General features: G+C 36.8%; 1 protein-coding gene across 1 annotated transcript in view; it reads left to right on the forward strand.

Annotated features, from left to right (window-relative positions):
- smid (nuclear valosin-containing protein-like smid) overlaps positions 1-10,225 on the forward strand; it is a 16,449-nt gene extending 6,224 nt beyond the window's left edge. Inside the window, exons 7-17 of the mRNA XM_043011051.2 lie at positions 238-360; positions 965-1,181; positions 1,651-1,799; positions 2,163-2,284; positions 4,262-4,412; positions 4,807-4,917; positions 5,048-5,215; positions 7,056-7,178; positions 7,993-8,199; positions 8,419-8,670; positions 8,941-10,225. Coding sequence (XP_042866985.2) covers positions 238-360; positions 965-1,181; positions 1,651-1,799; positions 2,163-2,284; positions 4,262-4,412; positions 4,807-4,917; positions 5,048-5,215; positions 7,056-7,178; positions 7,993-8,199; positions 8,419-8,670; positions 8,941-9,081 — 1,764 coding nt within the window. The 3' untranslated portion in view covers positions 9,082-10,225. The remainder of the gene's footprint in view (positions 1-237; positions 361-964; positions 1,182-1,650; positions 1,800-2,162; positions 2,285-4,261; positions 4,413-4,806; positions 4,918-5,047; positions 5,216-7,055; positions 7,179-7,992; positions 8,200-8,418; positions 8,671-8,940) is intronic.
- The last annotated feature ends 203 nt before the right edge of the window (positions 10,226-10,428 follow it).

Raw genomic sequence — 10,428 nt, forward strand, 5'->3', positions numbered from 1 at the left:
GTAGTGCAAGAACTTAATTGTTTTTGCTCCTACACATAAGGATCTTTTTCTTTAACAGTCCATATCATTCATACATTGTAACTAGATTCACATTTTTTGTGATTTAGTTCTCAGAATATCCTTAGTTAATAGCCTTATAGTCACATTCAGAGGTTTTACTACTAAATACTAAAGACCAGAATGTGGAAAGACAAACAGAGCTGTAGAGAGAAGTTTAATTATGCTTTGTTTCTCCAGAAAATCTGTGACCTGCTTGCAAATCTTCGATGGCCTGGAGTTTTACAACCTCTCCAGAAGTCAGTGCTGGTCACGGGTCCAACAGGAAGTGGAAAGACTACCTTTGTGCAAGCACTGGCTGGGGTGGGTAATGCCTGCTCTTCTGTACCTCTGAAATTTGCATCCATTGGACTCTTGTGAAGCTGTTTTCATGAACTTTTTGTTATGATTTTAATTTTTTTACTTGTTATCAATTCAAAGGAGAATCACTCATGCACAGAGTAAGAGCATTTACACAAAAAGTTGACCTTTAAGGGGACTGTCTGCAAGAAAAAGGGCAAAAGTGCTTATATTTGCTTTTTTGAGTTATTTATGAACTTTAAAAATAGAAACTACACACCACCCCATTGCACATAGTGTCTTTCTCCCTGGTTTCTAAGGGGTGTCAGATGAAGCATTACAAAAGTGGCCTTATATTTCCTCACTACACAATGTTTTGCCAATAGAATCTCTGTTTTTTCTAAAGACAGTCCTGTAGTGTAAGGCATTAATTACAACATCCGCAAATTATGGTAGCATACCCAGTAAAAGCTCCCCTCAGAACCCACATCATCCTAAAGCAGGGGAGACACAGTGTACTCAAAAGGTACCAACACTATGGAATGGGGAAGAGGTAGTGCAGCTGCACATGCACCATACACGCTTTCACTCACTTGTTACCAGTAGCTCTGCTTTTCTTCTCAACCAGACTGCCGAGGTCTCACTATTGCGTATCACAGCCACTGAGTTGATTGGTGGAGTCTCAGGTGAGAGTGAGGAGAAGATTACCGAGGTGTTTGAGCAAGCAGCCTCACTCGCCCCTTGTGTGCTTTTGATAGAGAAAATTGAAGTTGTTGCTCCAAAAGTGATGTCAGCAAAGAGCATGGAGAAGAGAATTGGGGCTCAGCTTTCTGCATGTCTTAACAGTGAGTATTGGATACTCTTTAAATGTTGAGGATAATTGATCATGCCATTTATGAAGGCAGTGAGAAAAGCAAAAGAGGTTTTTTCCTTCCTTTCTCTCTCAGTTAGCTTTTTTTTCTCTCTTTCTTTTCTTTGTATCATTTCTTTATTTGTTTCTTAATTGTCAAGGCAGCCATATACTGGGGTCTGTAACACCTTTATATCTTTTCTCAATGTTTTGATAAACTCTTAGTTGGTTTTATTTCATTTTGGATTATAAAACTATCTACATCTTTTTTTCTATCAGAGTTAATATCAGTTGCTTTTCTTCTTCGACTTCTTTTACTGATAGAAGGCTTACCTACTATTTCAAGATTTGTATAGTGATACAAATAGCCCTTTTGAGTGTGTCCATTAATTATATACAGCAGAAAGAGAGGTAATTTATTATTTTGTTATTGACCTTGCTTACCTTTCCTTTCTTTTTGTCAGATCTCAAAGTCAAGCACAAAGATACAAAGCTGATGGTGCTAGCAGAAACAAGCTATCCAGAAAACTTGGACTTGGATCTCCGAAGCAGCTTTGACTCGGAGATGTTTATGAACATTCCAACAGAAGCGGCCCGGGCACGAATATTGCAGGTGTGTTCAAGTTGTTCAGACAATTCTATTACAGGTGTCTTGAAGTTGTTTATTTACATGTGTGTTCAAATTGTTCTGTTATAGTTATGTTCAACTTGTTCAATGGCAGTGATGTTAATTTTTGTTATGTATTATTAGGATTTAAAAGTTTTAGTCTTTGAAAAAGTATTTTGTTAGCTAAGATTATACACTCAGCTGTACTTTTTTTTTGTCATTTTCTATATATTCATTTAATGTTGCACAAATATGACTTGTTTGTAAATCTTTCATATGTAATGTTAATGGAAAGAAAATCTAGTGGATTTTGTGTGCCCTTTGAAGATTTCCTTAGAAGGCCAGTAACTATGTAATTTTATTTTACAGTTGATGTGTGATAAAATATCTTTCCAAGGGAACTTTGAAGAAATAGCCTTAAGAACCCCAGGCTATGTTGCTGGAGACCTGAAAAAGCTGGTAGAAAAATCTCAAGGATTGGCATGGAAAAGGTAAGACTTGAAGTAAAGTTGGAGTACACATGGCATGTTTCAAATTTGTTCTTAGCCCATTGCCGAAGGGGGATAGATTTGCCTACCCAGGCTCCAGGATAGGTTTTACTTCAGAGTGAGGCAGCTTCACGCAACATTCCTTGACTTTTCCCACTCCTTTTTAGTCACTCATTGTAGAGCTAGAGCCTCTGTCTTTCTTTCTTTCTTTCTTTCTTTTTCAATGTGTGTGTGTGTGTGTGTGTGTGTGTGTGTGTGTGTGTGTGTGTGTGTGTGTGTGTGTGTGTGTGTGTGTGTGTGTGTGTGTGTGTGTGTGTGTGTGTGTGTGTGTGTGTGTGTGTGTGTGTGTGTGTGTGTGTGTGTGTGTGTGTGTTACTGTATTTAGAGACATCTATCATATCACAGGCTCTATCAATTCTGAAGTTGACTAAAATTGTAGTTCAGGGTCCATATCAGCTCTTTTTTTTCTGTATACTTAGTGTGATAGAAGTATTGTTGTTTTAGGGGAAGACAAAAAACAATTTTTTTTCATATTTCTATGCTGTCATGAACAAATACAAAACATATAACCATTCACAATGAAGATAACATGAAGAGGTAGGGAAGAGTAAGGAAACTTATGCTTATGACTGTGAGTGCCACAGTAAAAGGCATCCCTTCTGGCACAGGGGTACATAGTAGATATTGGTTATTGTTTGAGTCATCTTCTTCCTCTTGTTCTGCCTGCACATCCTACATCTGCGGTACTTTAGAGCAAGAGGTTGGGAACTTGCTATGTGCCATCACCAGAGCTCATGCGTCATATATGATGAAAAAACACATAACCCATCATTAACCCGTTAACAATGGGTGACATGTTTTTTCCTCATACATGATGCAGGAGCTCTTGCCTGACAATGGGCATCATGACGTTCAGGGATTTTGGACCATTATGTTATTTTATTGTGGTATGAGTAATGAGTGAGTGATGTTGACAATTATGGTCATAATTATTATAACTGTTATAACTGTAATATAAGCAAAATGGGTTTCAACTGTCATCCAAAACTTAAATGGCACCACTTTCTTCTAGCACCAGCAGAAGAGAGAGCCTTGAATGGCACACATCTACGGTCTCTAGTAAGCACTATCTCTATAGAGCGAGGGCACATAGCAAGTTGCCGACCTCTTGCTATAAAATACTGCAGATGAAAGATGTGCAGGCAGAACGAAAGGAGGAATGTGACTCACACCATGCCCAATGCCTACAATGTGCTCCTATGCCAGTAGGGATGCCTTTTATTGTGGCACTCACTGTCAAAAGCACAAATGTCCTTCCTCCACAAATACGAAAAAATAAAATTGTTTTTTGTCCTCCCCTAAAACAGCAATACTTCTATCACAATGAGTATAAAGAAAAAAAATGAGTTGATATGAACCCTGAATTACAATTTTAGTCAACTGCAGAATTGATAGAGCCTGTGATATGACAGATATAAGTCTCTAAAACAGTAAAACACACAAAAAAAAAACACAGAAATGGCTCTAGCTCTACAATGAGTGACTAAAAGGGAGTGGGAAAAATCAAGGTATGTTGCTGAAGCTGCCTCGCTCAGAAATAAAACCCATCCTAGAGCCTGGGTAAGCAAATCTATCCCCCGTCAGCAATGGGTTAATGGGTTAATGAAGTCACATCCTTGGGGTTTTATGTAATGTTCTGGGAAACAAATATTAGACTTAGAGGATAGTTTTGGCTTGCTTTGAGCTACTTATAAAAAAAATAAGATTAATTTTAACTCTGACAGTTTAGTATTTAAGTTCTTTAGTGGTGAAAGTTACATATTAGTTCCAATACACTTATGTTATATTTTACTTACATATCTTGAAATATCTTGTGAGTTAGGTACCCTATAATAGACTGCATGATATAGGTAATCTTAAGCTGCCATTAGATATGAATATAGATTAATATTTATCTCTTATCTTTTATCCCATATTCAGAAAAAAAGATTGCTTATATGGGAAGACAGAAGGTGCTACCTTCATGGAAGAAGTAAACAGCTTTCTGAAACAGTTTGGAGAAATGTGTGAATCAGAGGCTCCAGATTCCATGGTAACAGTCAACATGGAAGACTTTTTGGAGGCACTGTTGGTAAGGCATTGGGTTTTGTTAAGTAGAGGGGATCTGTACTGGGACTGTCTGGCATTTTTTGGCCATTTTGAGTTATGCATCTCTTGTTATTTGGCATTTTTGTGCTTTATTGAATGTATACAGTGTACTCAACTAAATTAAAATATTCATTGAAAGTTAGAAAAACACTTTTTGTGTGTGAAGTATATTAGTGACCTCTTGTAATGCTTTGTTTATGTAAAGCTTTTATGCAAGGCCAGAAGACACAAAAAACAAAATGAAATTCCTCATATAATGATTGCAATATATTAAATGTGGAATCTCTAAAATCTGGTCCAGTGTAAAGATCTCAGATGTATTACACATTCATCAGAATGGGCAGTAACCAATTACGATTTTTCTTCTTTTTAAACAGCATATAATCCCAGCATTGAAAAGAGAAGGATTTCCTACTGTACCAGATATCACTTGGCAAGATATTGGAGGACTGGAAGATATAAAAAAGGAATTGCGAGAGAAGATTTTGGTGAGTTTTATATTGTATTTGCTACTGAACAGATGCTATAGTTTGAACATTGTACTAGATTGTTAGAAAACTATTTAAACATAAACACAGGTCTCTGTGAGGATGGTCAATTCACTACCTTATCTTTCAGGAACCTATCAAATACGCTAAGCTCCATGAAGAGTTTGGTGCAAGTCGTCCCAATGGAATACTGATGTGGGGGCCTCCTGGATGCGGCAAAACCCTCCTGGCCAAAGCAGTAGCAAACGAGGCAGGGATCAATCTTTTGCCAGTGATGGGACCTGAACTCCTCAATATGGTAAGAAGATTGCTAATTAGAGATAGAGGAAGAAGGAAGGAAGATAGAAGTAAAGGAAATGATGAAAGATAGAGAGGGAGGGAGGGAGTATGTTGCACTTGGTTCTCACTTAATTACCAGGTTTTGGAACAATGACCAGATGAGTCATTTGGGAACTTCTAATATAGGTATATCAAGTGTCCGGCCATGTGTTGTGTTTATTGTATATTTGGATATTGACTATACTCTGGCTTGTAGGACTGAGACACTGCTATGGTGGGACATGAAGCATATAAAGAATCTAGCTGAAAAGGTTGAAGGCTTTTACATGGACCTGCCTACTAACCCCTAAGAAAACTAAAAGCCCTCCCCTTAGGTGGCTTCAGTTTGCTCAACAATTGGGCAGATTCTAATTGGTACAAGTGCTGTGGGACATATATTTTGAGCAGTCGTAGTAGGTTAAGCTGCTTACAGTTAGCAAGGATGTGGCGGATATTTTTTCACAAAGCCTGAATCCCATACAGTGAAGAACCTCGTACCATGATTAACCCATTCCCGACGGGGGAATTCTAGCCTAGAATGTCCAAATGCCGGGGCGTTCGAATTATTAGGCCTAAATCAATTGAATGGCTGGCACAATACTGTGCCGCCCGGCAACTGGGCTTTTGAATGCGCGGTACACATGCTGTACCACCCGTCCTGTGTGGGTTAAGAGTAGGAAGGTGATTTAATAAGAGTGGAAAAGCAGTGAGTATATGCTCCATCCCCATTGAACTACTGAAGTTAGGCTGTGAGCCTATTATTTTGAATTGCATGCCATTCTAGCTGCCACCTGGCAGTCTAATACTATTTCTCAAGACTTGTTGAGGGGTGTGACCATCCCTCCCTCAAAGGTGAAAAGGAATTGGGGTTGCAGCAATCATCAGGGCATTACCTTATTCAGCATACCAGACAAGGTACTTGCTCTCATTCTCTCCTAATGTATCATCTGCAGAGACACCAAAGACTAGGGCAGTGTGGATTCAGTCCTGTTTTCAAGTTGTGAACTTAGTTGAGAGCTCCTTGCAGTCTTGAGAAGACATTTGTAATAGTGCAATGCAAATCACTCTTGGAAATTGTGAGAATCAGAGATACTATTTAATTAATATCATGCTTATATACTGGTATTAACCCGTTCCCGACGGGGCCAATCCGGCTTAACCCACACAGGACGGGTGGTACAGCATGTGTACCGCGCATTCAAAAGCCCAGTTGCCGGGCGGCACAGTATTGTGCCAGCCATTCAATTGATTTAGGCCTAATAATTCGAACGCCCCGGCATTTGGACATTCTAGGCTAGAATTCCCCCGTCGGGAATGGGTTAAAAAGACCAAAATTCCGGGACTCTTGAACGCATAAGCCTAACGCGTCGGGATTCTCGGCCGCACTGGCCGCTGGCTCCTCCCGCACCCCGGGCTGGACAAAGTAACTCGTCCCCGGCGTGTAGCCCAAAAACCACTAGACGTGTTATCTTGTCACCCGTCGTTAACGGGTTAAAAGTTCCCAAAAGTGTGGAAGAGATGTGTTAAGCTTCTTTCTTATGAATTTAGGAATGAAATAAGGAAGTACACTCTGATAGTAAGGATACAGAACTTTACTTTCCCCATGATGTTGCTATGCCATCTAATTATCAAGGCCCTGATAGCACTATTTTTGCTGTACTGCAGTGAATCCTGTAAAATAGGCTTGGGGGATGACCTTAAGTCATAGCTAGGAGCGTGCGCACATACATTGCATGGGAGGTAGCAAGGGAATTTTGGTAAAGTTGTAAACATTATTGCTTTTATGTATATATATATATATTTTTTTTTCTTTTTTATAGTACCAAGGCGAGAGTGAAAGGGCAGTACGAGAGGTCTTCACCCGAGCACGCAATGTAGCTCCATGTGTGATTTTCTTTGATGAGTTTGACTCTCTGTGTCCCATCAGAAGCAAAGGAGCTGAGGTAAGATTATAATTGAGTGAGTTGAAAGCATTCAGTATGTAGGAAAAGGTATGAATGAGGCTGAATAATCTTCTTCTTTTGCTCATTCAGTATGTGTGCCAAAAATTTCATCCTAAACATTTAATGTAGCCATGTTTTAGAAGCCTTTGCCATTCATTATAGGTTAATTTAGGCCTCCCAACCTCAGCAAAGGTCACATCAGAGGCTCTATAATCCATTCTTCACCATATTGTGTAAAAGTGATAGGACAATGTCAGTTCAGCAGAGCCCTTCTCACTTTCAGTGGTGGATGAAGAATAGTTTTTGATCTTACTATTAAGTTTTGATATCATTTACTGAACACTTTTAAATCAGGTAATGTTGATCAACCTAATAAAGTATTATTGAAAAAATGATAAGTAAAGTATGTATGTGATTTTTCTTTTCTTTTCTTTCTTAGCTAGATAGTGTTTAGGTATTATTATTATTATTGTACTATAACTTGTTTTGCTATGATTATTATTATAATTTTATTTTATCATCATGAGATTTATCACTATTGTTCTGGTTATTAGTAAAAATGAAGTTTTTTATAATAATAAATGTTGATGTTATTACAAAGCATAATTTTTGTACAATTGAGTTCAGTAACATATAGTATTATAAGAACATAAACTATGTGAGACAGCTGAATAGATACTTCATTTTTGCACCATTTTATACAGCACAGATTTCTTCCTTGTTTACCTAATATATACATCTTTTAACTAATAAAAAGCAAACTACGGCAGAGTGGAAGTAAAACAACTTGCTAATAAAAAGCAAAATTTGACAGAGTGGAAGTAAAACAACCATCGTAAACACACTGCTGACCGAGATGAACGGCTTCGCAAAGCGAGAGGATGTTTACGTTATTGCAGCAACAAACAGACCAGACATCCTTGACCCCGCAGTGACCAGACCTGGGAGATTCGACACACTGCTTTATGTGGATGTGCCCGACCATGAGGGAAGAGTGTCCATCTTTCAGGCAAGAACTAAGGTAAGTTTCAAGTTTTTTGCTTTTTATGTCTTCCTCTTTTCTTTTCTCTTGTTGTTCCCTAGATTTTGTTTAATTCAATGGAATGTGAGTGTACCCTCAATCGTAGCACCTTATTTTTCTTTAATCTTATATATTTTTTATTGTGTTTTATTAATAAACCTTTATATATATATATATATATTTTTTTTTTTTTTTTTTTTTTTATCTCTCCTTTTTCAGAATGGAACTTGTCCTCAGTTGGCCCCAGATGTTGACTTTGCCGAAATTTCACTTCAGTGCAACAATTTCTCAGGAGCTGATTGTGACCAGCTGGTGTATCTAGCAAGCAAAGAGGCCATCAGGGAAGTTATTCATGGTTCCCAAGATGTTTCACCTGCAGACAACAGAGGCGAAAAGCTCAAGCCACGTGTGGTTGCAAAGCGGCATTTTTCTGCTGCCTTAATGAAGATCAAGCCATCCATTAAACCTGAGGTAGACATGTTTTCTGGTTTTGCTTCTTGCATTGTTAATTTTAGATATATTGTACAAGATAAGTAGAGCAATAAGGAGCAATACCTATTCTATTATTGATCTGAAGTGAAGCTATTGAAGAAAATCACTTGGATGGCACAAATTAGTCTTTCTCATCTCTTTAGTAATACCAAAGTGCCACAAACAATAATATTTTGTGTTTGATCTTTAAGTTTTTCTTTTTTTTAGTACATTACCTTTTTCTTACATATATTACGTTTTAATCTACAGGAACAAAAGCGCTACAAGAGGCTTCACATGAAGATGGGAGCAGCTCCTACACAAGAGACAGGAGGAGGAGCCAGTCAAGATGCTAGTTTTATTGATATAGATAAAGAGTCTCAGCCAATGGATATAGGAGACAAAGAATGATATTTTCTTCCCTTTTTTCTAATGTGCAAAATAGATCTATATATTTTGTGCATGGTATTTTTTTTCTGACATTGTATCAAACACAGTAGAGTATCTGGTTATTTATTATTATTATAATATTATTGTTATTATTATAATAATAATAATGATAATTGTTATTATATTACTATTATCATGATATTATTTCTATTATTATTATTGTCATTTTTATCATTTTCATTATTGTTATTCGGTTACTTGATAATGTTAACATTGTCACAAATTGAATCCAAAACAAATGAACATTTCTTTACTTAATTGAAAATGTGTATAATCTCTTTTGCACTCTGATTTTTGCAATTACATTATCATCAATCATAAAATGTAATATGGCAAGTGTCAACATCTTTTGATTTACCTCATTAATTGAGATCATTCATTTATTGTATGAATATAAGTGAGATAGTTTATGGGCAAGGTTAAGGAGGTAAATTTCTCACTAACTCAAATAGCTTCTAAGTTAATTTATAAAAAAGCAATATAGTGATATAATAAGTATGCAAAAGAGATCATGACAGTTATTATTAGGGGAAAAAAATGGTCCACCTTTTGGTTATTCCACACAACGACTGGGAAGTATGCAAAGAATAAATTTCACTTACTTTTATAAATTTAAGCAGTCATAACATCTAAGATGGTTTGTTAAAGTATTTGAGTGGGATGTAACAAGTTATATAATTTTGACAGTATCTTTCCCCATTCAAGTGCAACACCTCATATTTTAGCAATGATTATCAAACAGCCATATTGAGGACTTACCAGTTAAAAGCAGTAAACAAAACTTTTTTTGTATACCAACAATATCCTTAGTGTACAAATACAACAGAACATCTGCTGGTAATGTTTATCATTGATTTATTTATAGAAGAAAAAACAAAAGAATTTGAAAATAGAAAATTAAAAAATGTTAAGAGAATAAATTTAGAGGTTCCTTTCCTGTAACAGCAAATAATATCCCTGTAGAGAAAAATATATTTATAGGTGGTCTATATTTTTGGTAAAAATAGCAATTGATCAGCCTTTGTATTAATCTTTTATCACATCAAAGCATGTAAATAATTGTAAAGGTAACCTTTCAAGGAAAATACAGTAAGGGATAAAAGTCTTCAGCACTTTTAATTTCCTTTGAAATAAAAGAGAATGGAATTTGTGGCATGTAAAGAGAGAAATAAAAAGAGAGAGCACACGAGATCATTCACTGGCTCTGTCACCAAATCAGAGGCTAGAAAGAAACCAGGCAATCTGCAAATCAAGAGGGTAAGTGAACAAAACACCTGCATGTGGTTCAGTCCCCAAAGGAGACAAAGG

The sequence above is a fragment of the Penaeus japonicus genome, unplaced genomic scaffold (assembly GCF_977035675.1).
Source record: "Penaeus japonicus unplaced genomic scaffold, GWHDUDI00000001_assembly GWHDUDI00000020, whole genome shotgun sequence".
NCBI classification, from domain to species: Eukaryota; Metazoa; Arthropoda; class Malacostraca; order Decapoda; family Penaeidae; genus Penaeus; species Penaeus japonicus.